The 20,447-nt window shown below is 36.8% G+C and overlaps 1 protein-coding gene across 1 annotated transcript in view; it reads right to left on the bottom strand.

The window, feature by feature from the left end:
* Nucleotides 1-6,952: 6,952 nt before the first annotated feature.
* LOC143672900 (uncharacterized) overlaps nucleotides 6,953-20,447 on the bottom strand; it is a 57,429-nt gene continuing 43,934 nt past the window's right edge. Inside the window, 5 exon segments of the mRNA XM_077147352.1 lie at nucleotides 6,953-7,583; nucleotides 7,585-8,504; nucleotides 8,945-9,027; nucleotides 9,526-9,620; nucleotides 18,634-18,764. Of these exon segments, the coding sequence (XP_077003467.1) occupies nucleotides 7,253-7,583; nucleotides 7,585-8,504; nucleotides 8,945-9,027; nucleotides 9,526-9,620; nucleotides 18,634-18,764 (1,560 nt within the window). The 3' untranslated portion in view covers nucleotides 6,953-7,252.

Here is a 20,447-nt window from a genome sequence, read left to right as displayed (position 1 = left end):
CTTAACATACACTAGGGTTCAATAAATATCTTTAGATATCACTACTGGTAGTATTATCATAGGGAAAAGTAAGAAACCTTCTGAAGTTACCCAGATAAATGTGCACATTGCAGCTTCATTGTGCTGGATAGATATAGATGTTTCCTTTTCACACATGGGGGAAAAATGAAGCTTTCACTATTGGGAGAGCCACAGGGCATGAAAGATCAAATTGGACAGAAAGTCTTCAGAGGTCAGAAGCTAAGAACTGGATGAGGTTCACATACCATTGGCTCATGTCCACAGCAATAGAACTAAGCACCTTAACCTACCCAAGTTGAAAACTGAATCTAACTACCACACATCCACCCCTTGTCAACTTGGCAACTATATGCTTCACCATAAATGATATTAAAGTGGCACAAATTGTCTTCTGGCTGTGGACTTATGAAACTCAAAACAGTGCCAATATGTAAAGGAGGAACAGTCACAGGATCCTTAGGTAGAAATTGAAAGGAAAACCTGCAGGGCAAGCACCACTGTATTTCAAAGTCTTGAGAGTCATTTATCCTTCAGCTTTAGAAAGTGGCAGTCCTCCCTTTTCAAGGGCCTATCCAGTGGCCTGCCTCTATCCCAATCAACCTTGGGGAACATTGAGGAGACCACCTTTTTCTTGGCTCCACTCTCCAGGCATCAGGGCCACTCCTGGGCTCTCTGACATTTCTGAGACACATGCTCAACCCCTCCATGTGGTGGCAGCCAGGCTCTTCCCATTCCCCAAAGGAGCATGCTGTACCTTCTCCAAGGCCTGAGGCTGCACGACTCTTCCACTACAAAAAGGTGGGAGACTCATCCTTGCCCTTCAGGGTAAACTCACCCTCTCCATGCATATGGGTGAGTCCACTCTCCTGGCACATGTTTCTTGGCTTCAGACCCAAGCTTACATGGTTTTCACTCCACGAATTCCAATTTGTCCCTTTTGTTTCCCCCTTTGTCCAGATTGGCAGTGATTCTGTTTACACCAACAGTCTCTTCAAACACTCCAGGACTTCTCCATCATTCTCTTCACAATTGCTCCAAAACCTTCCCCTTAGCCATCAAAAAAACCATCCAACATATCTGGTATTTGCATACTGCAGCAGTACCTCACTCTCCAGTACCAAATTCTGTTCTAGTTTGCCAGCTGCCAGAATGCAACACACCAGAGATGGATTGGCTTTTAATAAAAAGGGAATTATTTCATTAGTTCTTCAGAGGGAAGGCAGCTAACTTTCAAATGAGGTTCTTTCTTATGTGGGAACGTACAGAGTGATCTCTGCTGGCCTTCTCTCCAGGCCTCTGGGTTCCAACAACTTTCCATGGGGTGATTTCTTTCTACATCTCCAAAGACCTGGGCTGAGCTGCTTGGGCTGTGCTTTGTTAAGTCTCTCATTTAAGCACCAGCCAATTAAATCAAATACCATTCACTGCAGCAGACACACTTCCTAGCTGACTGTGGATGTATTGAACACCAGATGAGGTTCACATGCCATTGGCTCATGTCCACAGCAATAGGACTAAGCACCTTCACTTAACCAAGTTGACAAGTGTGGACCATCATTGTCACCCTGCTGTGTCAACTTGGCCAAGTAATGGTACCTGTTTGTATGTTTGGGCAAGTGCTGCTTTGTCTGTTGCAATGAGGAAAATTCAGAGTGAAATAATGATCATTTCAGCTGCATCCCCAGATGATTTCATTTGTAATCATCCAAGGGGAGTGTCTTCTGCAATGAGTGATGCTTAATCTAATCACTGGATGCCTTTTAAGGAGGATTCAGAAGAGACAGGCTCCCTTCCTGCTTCAGCTGGTGAACCTCTCCTGTGGAGTTCATCCAGACCCTCCATTGGAATCATTGGCTTCACAGCCTGCCATGTGGATTTTGGAATCTGTTTTCCTATGGTCATGTGAGACACTTTTATAAATTTTATAGTTGTGAATGTTCCCTGTTGATTCTGTTTTTCTACAGAAGCCTAACTAATACAGGCACATAACATTTATGATTATTTGTTTCTTTTGCTGGATTGCCCCTTTTGTTAATATATAATGTTCTTTGTCTCATTAACTTTTTGCGCTCAAAGTTTATCTTGTCTAATATTATATAGATATCTTAGCTGCTTCTTGGTTACTGCCTGCATGGAATAAGTTTTCCAGCCTTTCATCTACTTGTATCCTTGGGTCTAAGGTTAGTCTATCACAGATAGCATATGAACAGATCATTCATTTTTCCATTTTACCAATCTGTGCATTTTAATTGGAGAGTTTAATGCATTAATACACAATGTTCCTACTCTTTAGATAATACTTCAACTGTTTTATCCTTTGGCTTTAATATGTCCTATTGCCTCTTTTTTGGTCCTCTAAGTGATGCTTACTGATAATCTTCAAGTTTCCATCTCCTCCAAGCCTCTCTCCTTTGTCTTTTCTATTCAACTGGCATAAATGCCTTTTAATATTTCTTGCAAGTCAGGGAGTCTTGCTAATGAATTCTCTCAGCTTCTGTTTTTTAGTGAATATTTTTTAACTCTCCCTAATTTTTGAAGAGTTTTGCCAGTTAAAGAATTCTTGGGTGGAATATTTTCTCTTTTGGTAGCTTAAGTATATCATACCAGTACTACCTCATCTCCATGGTTTCTACAAAGAAATTGGCCCTTAAATTTTTCCTATATTTTTACTGAGATAGCTGTACACACTGTAAAGGCCATTCAAAGTATGAAATAGTATCATCACACAGATATGTATTCACCAGCAGGATATTTAATACATTTGCATTACTCCAGAAAATGAAATTAAAAAGTAAAAGAAAACCCCAAACATCTCATAACATATTATCCCTCCCTCTTACTGACCTCTAGTATTGCAATCTATACAATTTTAAGACTTACAATTGAGGTAGGTTAAGACAGTGTAGTATTGACAGATTAAAATAAGACAGTCAGTGGAACAAAAGAAAATACTCTGAAGTTGATCCATACAAACACAGACAACTATTTCTTTGCAATATACTTATCAATCATTATCAGATATCAGAGCTACTGGATTTCAGTTCCACAACTTCAGGTACTTCCTTCTGGTTATTCTAAAACATCATAATCTATAAAGAAATGTCCATATAATGAGTCAGTAATCACAGTCATTTACAGAATTCAACTTCTCAATTACACCTCTTGTCACTTATTTTCATTCTTCATGGTACCTGAATAAGGACCATTTCAGTTATTTCATGCTGGGAAGGGGTATTGGATTTCTGGGATAGATGAATTAATCTCGTTATTTTCCTGGAATGACTGGTACTTATGGTTTTCAGGATTTATCTGGCCTATGATCAATCTGGAGGATTTAATTTTCTGAGAAAATAAACTTACTAAGCAAATCTTTACATAGACTTAGATAGAGCAGACAGGCACTCCCTAAAGCTTACACTAGAGTTTACAGGAATATTGTTGTTTGCACTATGGCATACTGTGGTAGTGTGAAATATCTGGCTACAACTTGCATAAGAAAACCTCCAGAATGACTTCTCAACCCCATTTGAAAGTTTTACCTGCTGAAACTGTATTTTATTCCATTTCTTTTTCCACTTTTAATCACTCTCAACTCATGTGAACAAGGCAAGTATCATCCCTGGACATCATGTCCCACAGTGCTACAGAGGCTTATGCCATTGGAAGTCATGTCTTATGTATAGGGAAGAGTAATGAGTTTATTTACAGATCTGTTGGCATTTAATTTAATTCCAATTCTGTTGTATGTAATGAATTGCTTTTCTCTTAATGCTTTCAAAATCCTCTCTCTTTGGAAGTAGACATTCTGATTAGTATGTGTCTCAGAGTAGGTTTAATAGGATTTATTCTGTTTGGATTTCAATGCATTTGTATCTATATGTCTTTGATAAGACTTGGGAATATTTTTTGCCATTATTTACTTGAATATACTTTCTGCCTCTTTTCCCTTCTCTTGTCCTTCTGGCAAACCCATTTCATGTATGTTTTGATTTCCATGTTATCATTCAATTCCCAGAGATCCTACTCAAATTTTTCCATTCTTATCTCTATGTACTTTTTTCTCATTTTCATTTCAGATGTCCTACCTTGCAGGACTAATTCTTACTAGTTCTTTCTTCTGCCTTTTCAAAACTGCTGCTCTTTTCATCTAACATATTGTTAATCTCATCTATTGTGTCTTTCTGTTAGTTTTATTCCAGGCTTTCAAAATCTTCTTACATGCTCACCCAGTGTCTTGTTAATAACCTTTAATACACATTTTCTTTCATCTCTGAAATGGTTTAGGAGATTTGATTGAATATCTGTGAGTGGTTGTTCCAGTTTTTACATCTCTCTTTTAAATTTCTTCCTTTACCTGGCCATATTCTTGCTTATTAGTATGGCTTGTACTTCTGTGCTTGTTATTTGGGCCATTAATTAAGCTGTTGAGATTTTGAAGTCTGGTTTCCCTCTGTTGTCTAAGATTTTGTTGTTGATAGGGCTCTGTAACAGCTCTTATATGTTACTGTGCTTGTATTTCCCAGCCAAAACAGGGCCAAGGTCACATGCAGGGGGTGTAGAAGAATTCCAAAGGGACTTGGATAGAGGATCAGGAAAACAACTTCCCAAGATGACACATTCCAAGCCTTTACAGATGGCACAGTTTGGCAACAACAAAGGCAAGGTATTTTAGCACTCAGTCTGCTCTATTTCTATGGGAATTGGAAATAATGGCATTTCAAGAACCTGCCTGGGTAGGACCAAAATGAGACCTAGAAATCCAATTTTCCAGATCAACTCCTTGGCCAGGCTCTGTTGCATCCACCTGTATTCTTGGCAGAGGGATAACTTCCTCCAAATCTTTCAGTCTGCAGTAGCCCACTAGGCAGTGAGTAGGCCTATCAGAAGCTTTTGGTCTTAGGGTTTGAATATGGGCACCATGAGACATGGCCAATTGAGTCATTCATGGTAGTTTCTCTTTGAGTAAACAATGGTGCTCCAGGCACCATGGGTTCCTGTGTGTAATGGGGCAAGGCTGTGGGATCAAGATGTCCAATTTTTTTGAGGAAGAAATGTATCAGAACTGTACCATGTCATCCTGTTCCCAAAGTGGCAAGGGATTTCACAAATTCCAGTCCACGGCATCCTGACATAGAGGAACTGGGCTGACCAGAAACTACTAAACTCAAGGGTGGGGAGTAAGTGCAAATAGGCACAGTCAAGTGAGTTTCTCACTACAGTTTCTCCATCACAACTCTCTTTTGCTTCCTCCAGCATGATACTCCACTGATCTTTTAAGCCCAGAATAGCAGCTTTGGACAGTTTTTACCTGTCTTCTAGGTGTTTTCACTAATGGAAACTCTGGGCTTCTTTTTCCACCATCTTCCATTTTGGAGATTTTTATTGCAAGCTTATAGAACCACCTTTATTCAATTTAATTTCAGCTTATAGGATTCTGTAGACTTGTCTCTGTCTTAAAACTGCTTGACATACCTGTATTTATATGAACTTCCCCATGACAGCAAGGCTGTTCTGGTGAATTTCATGACAGATTCAAGGTGTGACTTGACTCCTGGATAGATGACTATGTAAAGATTTACCTGAAGAATTCTTGACATTGAACAGTAGAATCTAGGAAATGGCATAACACAGTTGCAGGAAAATTACCCCTGCCAAAGATCTGATTCTTGGCCCTCCATTCTGAGCAGTGTCTACCAATCTCTTTATTGCTGTGTTTGCAGCTTTAACTTTTTACATGCCTTAAATTTTCCTTCTTCCTCAAAAAGACATAATTTTATGCTTTTCATATGATCTAAATTCAATCAAGAAATGTCTTAGGACTGGTATGGGAGACGAATGCAGCAAATGGAAAAGTAATATCTAGAATATCCATTCAAGATCACTTGAAAAATATTTAGGATGATTTTTCAACATCCTTAAAATACAAAAAAAATAGATTTCTATGTTAATTACAAAAATTGCATAAACAAAGATGTTAATACAAAATATGCAATGTGAGAGACAGCACATATGAACATTCTCCTTCATTATGCTCTATACTTTCTCAATGAAGTGGAGAGATTTGTGAATGATTGAGGAAAAATGGCAAAATTAGGAAATAGTGAAAAGTTTTATATTTGATAACTAATTGGATATACTATTTATTTCATATACCATCTAATTGGACTTTATGAATCTTCATGTTTCCTAAAGACAATGTATCTTTCGTGAGAAAATAGTAGAGTTTTATGGATTATCAGGAATTTTTAGTGTTCTTTAATATTGGGTGTGGACAATGATGTAGATGCTTTCAGGGTATAGCCCCATAAATTTCATTTTCATAATAATGAGAAAACAATTTTTCCATGTGTATGTAGAAGTTCATCCAGTTATCAAGTTGTCATCACTAGGGTTGGAGTAGGTGGATTTCAGGTCCTTTTGGATGGGATGAATTGAGGAGAGGACAGCATCAGTCTGGGGTTTGTTGTTGGAATTCAGGCCTGTGTCAGTTCAGGAGGAAGCTGTGGGAAGATTTGAGTCAGCATCGTATGTACTTGCCAATCAGTCAAGCACATGAGAGAATATCTCAGGAACAATTCCAATTTGAAAAAGCATTAGCTGAAATGGACAAGGAAACCTTTTCCCACTCTAAGGACAATAGGTAAAATTCAAAAATGAGCTCTGGATTGGATCTTTTCACTTTCAGATTTGGGTTTGTGTGGTTACATAGGAGAATGTTACTGTTTTGAGGAAACATACACTGGTGTACTTTGTGTTAAGGGGTAAATGTGATGAAGGTATAACCACTGGGATTTTGAACAGACCAGGAATTCTTTACACTGTTAATACAATTTTATGTGTAAAATCTATACATTCAATAATTATTTCACAATCTGTTTAATTACCTTATCAATACCATACCATTAAGGGAGGACAAGATTAAATCCCATAATAGAGACTAAACTCTATGTAGGTTGACATCAATCAAAGTTGTGATACTAAGTCTGAATTTAGTTAAGGAGGTAGTGAGTGAATATTATATGAATGGCCACTTTGTATTCAGTGTTATAGATGATGTTGTGATACTATGGAAATAGTACTATATTTGGATTCAATTTTTGCACATGAGCTCCTTCACCTGGGAACTCTGAAAACTGATTGCCTTTTAAGCAAGGCTGAATGCTAAGGAGAAAGGCACTTATTGTCTCTAGTTAAAATATTGAGTAAAGGCTTTTCCACGTAGATGACATTCCTAAAGTTTCATTACAGTGTGACTTTTCTTATGTCTTCTAAAGTTAGAATACTGGGGAAAGACTTTCTGACATAAATGACATTCATAGGGTTTCTCTCCAGTATGAGTGTTCTCATGTCATCTAAGGTTAGAATAATGGCTGAAGGCTTTCCCACATAGATGTTGTTTAAGGCTAGAAGAATGAGTGAAGGCTTTGCCACAAAAATGACATTCATATGGTTTCTCTCCAGTGTGAATTCTCTCATGTTCGCTAAGATGAGATCCAAGAGTAAAGACTTTCCCACATAGATGGCATTCATATGGTTTTTCTCTAGCATGAGTTCTCTCATTATCTAAAGTAATAATAATGGGCGAAGACTTTCTGACATAAATGACATTCATAGGGTTTCTCTCCAGTGTGAATTTTCTTGTGTTTTCTAAGGGTAGAACAATAAGTGAAAGCTTTACCACATAGATGACACTCACATGGTTTCTCTCTAGTGTGAGTTCTCTCCTGTTGTTTAAGGCCAGAAGAATGAGTGAAGGCTTTACCACATAAATGACATTCATATGGTTTCTCTCCAGTGTGAATATTCTCATGTTCTCTAAGGTGAGATCCAAGAGTAAAGACTTTCCCACATAGATGGCATTCATATGGTTTCTCTCCAGTATGAATCCTCTCATATTCTTTAAGGTAAGAAGATAAACTGAAGGCTTTCCCAAATTGATGGCATTCATATGGTTTCTCTCCAGTGTGAGTTCTCTCATGTTGTTTAAGGCTAGAAGAATGAGTGAAGGCTTTCCCACACAGATGACATTCATAGGATTTCTCTCCAGTATGAGTGCTCTCATGTTGTTTAAGGCTAGAATAATAGGTGAAGGCTTTCCCACATAATTGGCATTCATATGTTTTCTCCCCAGTGTGAGTTCTCTCATGTTGTCTCAGTTCAGAATATTTAGTAAAGGTTTTCCCAAATAGATGATATTCAAAGGGTTCCTCTCCAACATGAGTTCCATTGTAATGTGTATAGCCAGAATTTTGAACAAAGGATTTCTTAATTAGATGACATTCATATGACTTATTTCCAGGGTAAAAATTCTGTTGTTGATTAAAACATGATAGATCATGGAGGGCTTTTCCAAATTGATTGCTGAAGTAGGATTTCATTCCTTTGTGAGTTAATACATGTTGAATCACTCTGGAACTATGAGTACAATCTTCTGACAATTTATGACATATAATACCATTCTTTTGAGTATGAGTATTCTGCTCCTAGGAAGTAGAGGAGAGAATGTAAGAGGTTTGCCCATAGATATCAATCCATATGCATCTGAATTCAAAACTAACCAATCGGTAACAATCTCCAATTAAAATATTTCCCATGTTATTTGTTAATCATTTTATTCTTCTGCAGGTACAGAGATCTACTGTTTTATAACTTCTCAACTGCAGAACTTTCTAATCAGTCTTGAAGACTTTATAATGTATCAGAGATTGAGTATATGAGCTTTATTTATAGAATTATCTTTTCATATATAAGGAAGGTTATATTATTGTGTTCAAATCAATTGTTTTCTATATTCAAATTATGACAGACTTTTCCTGGATTCACACTTAAACCAACTTACAGTTAAGTGATTGTACTGAATTTTTAATTTATTCCACTTCCAGGTATCTATTTGGAAGACCAGGGTTACAGCCATAATGTTTACCAATGACATGATGGTAGATATTTCTTTCTTACAGATATGATGCAAAGATGACATTTTTTGTTCTTTAACACTATCTTCCCTGCCTGAAAGAACTGAAAAAACAATTAATTTCTAGATAAGCATTAGGAAAATGAATATGTTGAATCAGCACACATAGCCATATAATTATTTCTAAAATGACAATTATCTGAGAAAGAACATCAAATTAAAGATTGCTTGAGTTAGTAGAAACTTTCATATGACACTATCGAGTAGAAAATATTTTCAAGATTTAATTATAAGAAAAATAATTTCAAAAATAATATGTTGGGGAGGTAAAGAGAGGGAAAAGCATTGAAGCCAAGGATGAGAAATGGGTCATAAGTGAAAGTTTAAATCCAATTGTCCATAGACATCTATTTTGCCAAAGCTAATGACATGTGAATACAGAGTGATAAGCATTTGATACTTTGAACTGAGGAAATTTCCCCAATATGTACATTTCAGAAAATATAACTTGCAGAAATCTGCAGGTGATATTTGAGTCACTCATTGATAATGCTCCTCCCTGTCCTGAATACATGTTCCAAGGAAGTGCTCACCTGAATTCTGGTTTTGAAAAAATCCAATTCCTTCTTCCCACAATTCCTCCCCTTGAACCAACTTTGAAGCTACATCTCATTTACAGATATGATATCTTGTTTATGGGAAAAAATACAAGAAATTTTGTGTTCTGTGCACTTAACAGTATATTATCATGATGTCCAGTGAAGGTGATTGTGTAGTTTGCAAGTGGCTGGAAGGCAATATACTAGAACTGGAATATTTTTATAAAGGTGAATTTAATAATTTACAAGTTTACAGTTCTAAGGACATGAAACTATCCAACTTAAAGCATTAACAATATTGTCTTCACTCAAGAAAAGTCAATGGGTCAGAAACACCTGTCAGCAGGGTAGGCACATGGCTGGCATCTGCTGATCACTTGCTCCTGGGCTTAATTGTTTTCAGCCTCTGTTCCTGTGGATATTATTCACTTTGCTTCTTCAGGGCTGGCTTTCATCTCTTGGCTTCCCTTGGCTCTACCCAGATTCTGCTTTGCTTAACATCTTATGGCAATATCTACTGGACTCCAAGCATCTCCAAATATCTGTGTCCCTATTCTCCATGTGTCTGCATCTGGGTAAGACCTGCTGTGAAATTTCTTTTGGCTCTGATGCTTCTGTAATTTCTGATCCTCTCCAAAATATTCCCTATTTTAAAAGATTTCAGTAAACTAATCAAGACCTACCTAGAATGGGTTGAGTCATATCTCCATCTAATTAAAAGTCAAACCCACAATTGGGCATGTCCCATCTCCATAAGATGATCCAATCAAAATTCTCAACCTATATTTATTTAATCAGAATTAAAATAGCTGCTCAGCAAGACTGGGTCAGGATTAAAACATGGTTTTTCTGGGGTACATAACATGGTCAAACTGGCACATTACAACTTTTGGGCCCTCAAAAAGACATATTTCAATATACAAAACACATTCACTCCATCAATTTAACCATTTCAATTCAATTCAAATACAGTAAGATGTAAAAGCCAGTAAAAATTCTCAATGAAGTCAATTATAGACATCATCTGCTCTAAGGCAAAAATTTTCCTCTGGCTCTGGACCTGTGAAATTTAGAGCAGGTTATCTGCTGCCAATATGCAAAAGCAGGACATTCATAGGATAAATGTTTCCATTGCTATAGAGAGATATATAAAAAATTAAAATGGGGCCACTGTACTCATACAGTTCTTGAAACCTGCATGCTTTCTCCATTCGATTTAAAATTCTGAGAGGCATATATCCTTCGGGCTTTAGAAGGCAAATTAAAAAAAAAGCAGCAAAGGCAGTGCTAAGAGGGAAATTTATTGCCCTAAATGCCTTTATCAGAAAAGAAGAAAAGGCAAAAATGCAGGAATTAACTGTCCACTTGGAAGAACTGGAGAAAGAACAGCAAACTAATCCCAAAGCAAGCAAAAGGAAAGAAATAACAAAGATTAGAGCAGAAATAAATGAAATTGAAAACATGAAAACAATAGAGAAAATCAATAAGACCAGAAGTTGGTTCTATGAGAAAATCAACAAGATTGATGGGCCCTTAGCAAGATTGACAAAAAGAAGAAGAGAGAGGATGCAAATAAATAAGATTAGAAATGAAAGAGGAGACATAACTACTGACCTCACAGAAATAAAGGAGGTAATAACAGGATACTATGAACAACTTTACGCTAATAAATACAACAATTTAGAAGAAATGGACAGGTTCCTGGAAAGACAGGAACAACCAACTTTGACTCAAGAAGAAATAGACGACCTCAACAAACCAATCACAAGTAAAGAGATTGAATTAGTTATTCAAAACCTCCCTAAAAAGAAAAGTCCAGGACCAGACGGCTTCACATGTGAATTCTATCAAACATTCCAGAAAGAATTAGTACCTACTCTCCTCAAACTCTTCAACATAATCGAAGTGGAGGGAAAACTACCTAATTCATTCTATGAAGCCAACATCACCCTCATACCAAAACCAGGCAAAGATATTACAAAAAAAGAAAACTACAGACCAATCTCTCTAATGAATACAGATGCAAAAATCCTCAATAAAATTCTAGCAAATCGTATCCAACAACACATTAAAAGAATTATACATCATGACCAAGTAGGATTCATCCCAGGTATGCAAGGATGGTTCAACATAAGAAAATCAATTAATGTAATATATCATATCAACAAATCAAAGCAGAAAAATCACATGATCATCTCAATTGATGCAGAGAAGGCATTTGACAAGATTCAACATCCTTTCCTGCTGAAAACACTTCAAAAGATAGGAATACAAGGGAACTTCCTTAAAATGATAGAGGGAATATATGAAAAACCCACAGCTAATATCATCCTCAATGGGGAAAAATTGAAAACTTTCCCCCTAAGATCAGGAACAAGACAAGGATGTCCACTATCACCACTATTATTCAACATTGTGTTGGAAGTTCTAGCCAGAGCAATTAGGCAAGAAAAAGAAATACAAGGCATCAAAATTGGAAAGGAAGAAGTAAAACTATCACTGTTTGCAGACGATATGATACTATATGTAGAAAACCCAGAAAAATCCACAACAAAATTACTAGAGCTAATAAATGAGTACAGCAAAGTAGCAGGCTACAAGATCAACATTCAAAAATCTGTAGCTTTTCTATACACTAGTAATGAACAAGCTGAGGTAGAAATCAAAAAACGAATCCCATTTACAATCGCAACTAAAAGAATAAAATACCTAGGAATAAATTTAACCAAAGAGACAAAAAACCTATATAAAGAAAACTACAAAAAACTGTTAAAAGAAATCACAGAAGACCTAAATAGATGGAAGGGCGTACCGTGTTCATGGATTGGAAGACTAAATATAGTTAAGATGTCAATCCTACCTAAATTGATTTACAGATTCAATGCAATACCAATCAAAATCCCAACAACATATTTTTCAGAAATAGAAAAACCAATAAGCAAATTTATCTGGAAGGGCAGGGTACCCCGAATTGCTAAAAACATCTTGAGGAAAAAAAACGAAGCTGGAGGTCTCGCGCTGCCTGACTTTAAGGCATATTATGAAGCCACAGTGGTCAAAACAGCATGGTATTGGCATAAAGATAGATATATCGACCAATGGAATCGAATAGAGTGCTCAGATATAGACCCTCTCATCTATGGACATTTGATCTTTGATAAGGCAGTCAAGCCAACTCACCTGGGACAGAACAGTCTCTTCAATAAATGGTGCCTAGAGAACTGGATATCCATATGCAAAAGAATGAAAGAAGACCCATCTCTCACACCCTATACAAAAGTTAACTCAAAATGGATCAAAGATCTAAACATTAGGTCTAAGACCATAAAACAGTTAGAGGAAAATGTTGGGAGATATCTTATGGATCTTACAACTGGAGGTGGTTTTATGGACCTTAAACCTAAAGCAAGAACACTGAAGAAGGAAATAAATAAATGGGAGCTTCTCAAAATTAAACACTTTTGTGCATCAGAGAACTTCATCAAGAAAGTAGAAAGACAGCCTACACAATGGGAGACAATATTTGGAAATGACATATCAGATAAGGGTCTAGTATCCAGAATTTATAAAGAGATTATTCAACTCAACAACAAAAAGACAGCCAACCCAATTACAAAATGGGAAAAAGACTTAAACAGACACCTACCAGAAGAAGAAATACGGATGGCCAAGAGGCACATGAAGAGATGCTCAATGTCCCTGGCCATTAGAGAAATGCAAATCAAAACCACAATGAGATATCATCTCACACCCACCAGAATGGCCATTATCAACAAAACAGAAAATGACAAGTGCTGGAGAGGATGCGGAGAAAGAGGCACACTTATTCACTGTTGGTGGGAATGTCAAAGGGTGCAACCACTGTGGAAGGCAGTTTGGCGGTTCCTCAAAAAGCTGAATATAGAATTGCCATACGACCCAGCAATACCATTGCTAGGTATCTACTCAAAGGACTTAAGGGCAAAGACACAAACGGACATTTGCACACCAATGTTTATAGCAGCGTTATTTACAATTGCAAAGAGATGGAAACAGCCAAAATCTCCATCAACAGAAGAGTGGCTAAACAAACTGTGGTATATACATACGATGGAATATTATGCAGCTTTAAGACAAGATAAACTTGTGAACCATGTAATAACATGGATGGACCTAGAGAATATTATGCTGAGTGAATCCAGCCAAAAACTAAAGGACAAATACTGTATGGTCCCACTGTTGTGAATGGACATTCGAGAATAAACTTGAAATATGTCATTGGTAACAGAGTTCAGCAGGAGTTAGAAACAGGGTAAGACAATGGGTAATTGAAGCTGAAGGGATACAGATTGTGCAACAGGACTAGATACAAAAACTCAAAAATGGACAGCACAATAATACCTAATTGTAAAGTAATCATGTTAAAATACTGAATGAAGCTGCATCTGAGCTATAGGGTTTTTTTTTGTTTTTGTTTGCTTGTTGGTTTGTTTGTTGTTGTTGTTTTTTACTATTACTACTACTTTTATTTCTTTTCTTTATATTAACATTTTATATCTTTTTCTGTTGTGTTGCTAGTTCCTCTAAACTGATGCAAATGTACTAAGAAACAATGATCATGCATCTATGTGATGATGTTAAGAATTACTGAGTGCATATGTAGAATGGTATGATTTCTAAATGTTGTGTTAATTTCTTTTTTTTCTTTCCGTTAATAAAAAAAAAAAAAAAAAAAAAAAAAAAAAAAGCAGAGGTATGGATTTTAGTTAAAATGTTTTCTGGGCACATACAATTTCGAACCACCACATTCCACACTCTGCAACCCAGAAAGACCTGTTCTTTTTACAGGCAAAGTACATTCATTCCATTAAAATATCCTCCCAAAATTTCAGCCATTTTAAAAACAACACTTAGTACAAAGTCTAATCAAAATTGGTTATGGGTATCCTCTGCCTGTGGAACCGTGAAATCTATAGAAGAATGTACAATGGAGTGACAAGAATAAAATAAATGCTTCCACTTGATTGATAGGTGAAAGGAAAGCACAGTTTATGGTTCCAAACCCTGAATGGCGTACTCTATTACATTTCAAGTTCTGAGAGTCACATACATAATGAGATTTTGTCCTCCAAGACTGATGAAGTGGCAATTTCAGCTCTCCCAAGTGCTTGTTCAACAGCCATGCTCTCTGTAAACACAGGAGTGAAATATCCAACCTCTCAGGATTTTGGGGTTGTGGTCTGACTCTGAAAGCCCTGGGGAATAGTCACAACCCTTGCAGAATAGTGAGGTGGCAGAGAGAAATTCTACATTCCCAATGGGTTATGATTCCACCATCTGAAAGAGTGAGGTTGTACTCACCATGGGGTGGGAGGCCAACACACCCCAAGCTGTGAAAAACACACACCCTTTCTATAGATATTGGTGGGTTCACCTTCTTGCCTCAGATGTCTTTGGTCCAGACCTCAGCTTCAATGGTTCTGCCCTTGAAGTGATTTTTCCTGCAATCTGTCCCTTTTCATCAAGGCTACCAGTGGTTGTTCAGAAAGATTTTGCAAACGACTTGTCAGTTGTGAATATTGCACACAGAAGTCCAAACCATCAGACAGAACAACATTTCACAATTCTCTCCTGGATAACTGCACTCTCAATCTTGAGTAGAACAGAATTGCTGACTTTCTCACGTTTAATTAAACCCTCACATTAAGCACTATTCTCTGGGAGCTCACTTTCCAGAAGCTCCAGTTTCTCTAAACCACCAATATCTGGTTTCTTTAAGCCCATGATTTCAGTTCTTAGCTTATCACATCTCTCTCATATTTTAACATAAGTGGCAATTAGAATTCTGAGCTTCCCATGCTTATCTTGGAAATTGTCTCAGTTAAATATTCAAGTTCATGAATGAAGATCTGTCTTCCACGCAATATCAGAAGTCAATAGTGACAGGAATCACCTTTGCTCCTGTCTCCATAATACATCATCATTTCCTTCTTGAGCATTACTGGAAATACCTTTCACATTCATATGTCTTTGAATGCTCTCTTCAAAGATATCTAAGCCATTTCTATAAATGACCTCACAATCCTTCCAGCCTCAACCAATTACCCAATTCTGAAGCTGTATTGCCTTTTGTGGTATATGCAACAAAAGCACATCAAATGCCTGGGCCAAACTCTGTCTTTAGTTTCCTAGGCTAATTAAGCAATAGCATAAAATGGGCTGGTTTAAAAATGGAAATTTATTGGTTTCTTGTTCTGAGCCTTGGGAAATGTCCAAATCCATACATCATCAAGGCAACACTTTCTCCCCAAGACTGTGGCTTTCTGAGACTCACAATTGGAAACTATTGTTCCTTAGTTTGCCATATGGCAAGATATATGATGCTGTCTCCTGGTTTCTTTCTTTTCTTCAAGGTTTCATGGACTTCAAAATTTTATACCTGTGGCCTTTTCTCTCTCTGTCTGAATTTTATTCTCTTATAAAAGACTCCAGTAATAGATGAAAACTAATCCTGCTTGAGATAGGACACAACTTAACTGAAGTAAACTTCATCAAAAGTTAATGCAAACAATTGCTCACATGTGAAGTAATGGATTAGATTTAAGAATATGCTTTTATTGCAGTACATACAGCTTCAAACCACTATCATGACTAGAAAAGAATATAACTGTTGAAGGTCAGTCAGAGGAAAAGTACCTGGAATATAGAATATTGACCAGTTTTCACCATCAAAGTGTCAAATCTTGGACTTGTGCCCAAATACAGTGAGACCTTCTGGTCGCTGAGCCAAGCTCAAGAACAGACTGCAGAACACTCTATATTTTCAGACAAGGAAAATTCTAGATTTCCATAATAGTTTATTATGATTTTCACAAAGAATTCAAAAACACTGTGATGGTTAAGTTCATATGTCAACTTGGCCATGTGAGGGTGCCAAGTTTTCTGATCAAGTAAGCACTGGCATAACCATTACTTCAAAGAAATTTCATGGCTGATTAATAAATTGAAGGCTGGTTTTCTAAATCCTTCCTTAGTTTATTGCATCTGTGGCTAGTTACATCTAGCATCAAATAAGGGAATGTCTTCCACAAAGAGAGAATTGAATCAGTTGGATTTAATTCAATTTGTTGAAGACTTTAAAGGGAGAAGATACAGAACTTCCATGCCTTATTCAGTCAGCCAACCCCTCCTGGAGAGTTCATGGATGACCTTCATTGGAGTTGCCAGCTAGTGCCTACGTTATAAAATTTGACTCATGCATCTACACAGTTGGTTTGAGATACTTTTATAAAATCTCATATTTACAGATATATTCTGTTGGCTCTGTTTCTCTGGAGAACCCTGAGTAATACAATAAGTTCCCATGGAACATTCTAAGTTAATGTGGAAAATGATATGCCTGTTGTGTTATTACTATCATCTGAATCCACACAAAATCCCTAGAGCACCCCAAATCCTGGAGACTAAAAGAAATATCAATATAATTCAGCAGTCATACTCATTGGTTAAACCCTTTCTCCTCTGTTTTAATTCCACCTTCTCCTTTGATCTTTCTCCCAATCTTACAAGGGTACTTGGGCTATGCCCATTGTAGCTTTTTCATGTTGGAAAGAGCTGTTGATAATATGGGATGGGGGGATGGAGCTAGATGATGTTCTGGAGAGGCTGGGCCCGCTGGGTTTCAGGACCTATCTGGCTTAGGGACCCATCTGGAGGTCATAGGTTTCTGGAAAGTAATCTTAGTGCATGGAACCTTCGTAGAATCTAAGAGTTCTAGATGTTCTTTAGGGTTAACAGGAATGATTTTGGGTGGGGTTTGGCAAACTGTGGTAATTAGCAATATGTAGCTGAAGCTTGCATAAGAGTAGCTGCCAGTTCCTCATATTCTCACAAGCAGTGCGGACAACCAAATCAATAGGCCATGCCATCAGTCTAGGGGATTGTTCATTTGAAACTTATCCCCACAAAGGATAGACTAAGCCTACTTAAAATTAGGCCTAAGAGTCACCCCCTGAGAACCCCTTTTGTTTCTCAGGTGTGGCCTCTCTCTCTCTCAGCCAGCACGACAAGCAAACTCATTGCCCTTTCCCTCTCTACATGGGACATGATTCCCAGGGTTGTAAACCTTCCTGGCAACATGGGACAGAAATCCTAGAGTGAGCTGAGACTCAGCATTAAAGGATTGAGAAAATCTTCTCAACCAAAAGGGAGAAGAGAGAAATGAGACAAAATAAAGCGTCAATGGCTGAGAGATTTCAAATAGAATTGAGAGGTTATCCTGGAGATTATTCTTACACATTATATAGATATCACCTTTTTAGTTTAAGGTGTATTAGAGTGGCTAGAGGGGAATGCTTGAAACTGTAGAGCTGTGTTCCAGTAGCCATGTTTCTTGAAGATGATTGTATAACGATATAGCTTTCACAATGTGACTGTGTGATTGTGAAAACCTTGTGTCTGATGCTCCTTTTATCTACAGCATGGACAGATGAGTAAAAAGTATGGATTAAAAAATAAACAAATAATAGGGGGAACAAAGGTTAAAATAAATTGAGTAGATTGAAATACTTGTGGTCAATGAAAGGGAGTGGTAAGGGGTATGGCATGCATGAGTTTTTTCTTTTTTCTTTCTTTTGCTGGAGAGATGCAAATGTTAAAAAAATTTATCATGGTGATGAATACACAACTGAGTGATGATATTGTGAGCCATTGAGTGTAACCATGTCAAGAATGTTCGTATGTAAAGAATGATTGAATGTCAAGAATGTTGGTACGCCAGTTCGTTGCTTATAATAAAATAGTTTTAAAAAGAGAAAAAAATCCCTAGAGCACAACAATTATTTAGAGCATATTTAATCTCTTTATTTATCCTTATAGAAAATACTCATTGTATTCTCAACAGTGTGCTGAGTATACAAGAAACACATGGAATTTGTGTTCACAAAGATTATATTTTAGTCAGGGGAAGAGCTAGATGTAAGTAATAAGTAAAGAGACAAAAATCTTAGATAGTTTTTCATGTTATGAAATAACATAGAATATGAATATAAAGTAAAATCCAAAACAATATAAACAAGCTGTTCTAGACACTTCTTACAAGGATTAGATAGGTAAGTTTAATACTCACTCACTGAGAGCAGATGACTGATATTCTCCAGCATCACATCTCTGACCAGCCTTCTCTGGGATGAATCCAGCATGAGCCACTCTGCCTGAGTAAATTCTATAAATGCGTCTTTCAATTTCACTAACTCCTAGAAACATCAGAGATACAAGTATTCAGAAAGGGCCATCTGCTGATATTCAGATCACAATGATTGGAAGCATAGCACTTAGGAACTGATAACTGCTCCAGAAAGCTCAAACTGCATTTGAGTTTCAAGTCAGATGATTCTCAATACTGAACAATCAGTCTTTCAAAGGTGTGGACACATACATATACACACTGATTATTTGATTCAATTATTTTTAAAAATCCCAAAAAAATGCATGGTCTAATAGAATCTTGACATTTCCCAATAAACTGGTCATTATGACGTGCAGATGGTGAGGTATAATTTGCACTTCAGCATTTATAACAAAAAACTATTTTCTACCTATTTCAAGTAAATATACAGACTCATCACAGGACAATGAATACCCATGTGTTGCCACTTTTATAACTATAGTTATATTACTGCCCCAGATGACCTGTTTTCTCTCATTTATGACATCATTTCACAAACAGTTTGAAATTTTGAAAGATCTAATGAACTTATGTGTAAAGTACTTTACATCCAAACTTAATATACAGCTATATTATTCAATAGAATGGCAGCAAACTTTGCAGCTAAATATAGCATTTTACAGAACTAAATACGTATCATGGATAAGTTGGAACAGTGCATGCTGTCTCATTAAATTTTCCATAACTTCAGGTATTTATCATCAAATACAAGTATGGATCAGTGGCTCACTTCACAGACTCCTGAAACTCCTATACTGAAGGATGATCCTAGCTCCCCATCCCAGGGATATCAGATCATTCAAACTCAATTTTCCTTGGGATCTTCAAAACCCATGTTCATTCTGTGTTCATTATCTTCACCTCCTCTTTATGTTTAAGAATAAAAGAAGGCCCTTAAGCCATTCTGGTCTTTCAAATTCATCACAAAATTTCCCAGGGACATGAATTTTACTCTACTTACTATACTCCTGAATGAAAGTTAAGATTAAAGAAACAACACTTCTTTTCATTACTCCTATTTATAAAATTTGAATAAATTGCTTAAAATAAGGGGAAAAGAGCAATGAGAACAAAAGAAAGGGAAAATTTTAGGTATCCATTTTAAAAGTTTTGAAAATGTACAAATATACAATATTAAAACTTTAAGAAATTATGATTTGAGGAAAATAAATGATTCTTCTTTTCCTTCTATTAACTAATCCTCACATTTGTTTCTCTCAACAATGCCAAACCCTCCACCTTAGCAACTGTAACCCTGTACTGATGAACTCACTTGCTGAGCACCAGCCTCCCTACAAACTATAAATATCTGCTATTACTCAATTTTATCAATTAAGCTCACTATACATCTAAGCCAATTGCAGGCATTAACAGGGTCAATGAGTACATTATTTCTCTAAAGAGGACATGGGCTGAATGAGAACAAACCTCTCAGTTCTCCAGTGAATACAGAGTCTTAATGGAGTCTGCAGTGAACTTGTGTTGGAAAGATTACTTATTGAGGAATGATCACTGTGCCAGTTTGAGAGGATTGATGTACTCTAAAAAAAACCCATGTTTTAACCTTAATCAATCTTGGGAGAGCAATGGTTTCTTCCAGTCCTTATCCATCATTATAGGTTGGAAGCATGATAAGATTATCATTACAGAAACATGCCTCAATCAATTGTGGGTACTAAACTTGATTAGATGGAGATGTGTCTCCACTCAT

Source organism: Tamandua tetradactyla (genome assembly GCF_023851605.1).
Source record: "Tamandua tetradactyla isolate mTamTet1 chromosome 22 unlocalized genomic scaffold, mTamTet1.pri SUPER_22_unloc_1, whole genome shotgun sequence".
NCBI lineage: Eukaryota > Metazoa > Chordata > Mammalia > Pilosa > Myrmecophagidae > Tamandua > Tamandua tetradactyla.
This window is presented reverse-complemented; position numbering and strand designations above follow the sequence as displayed.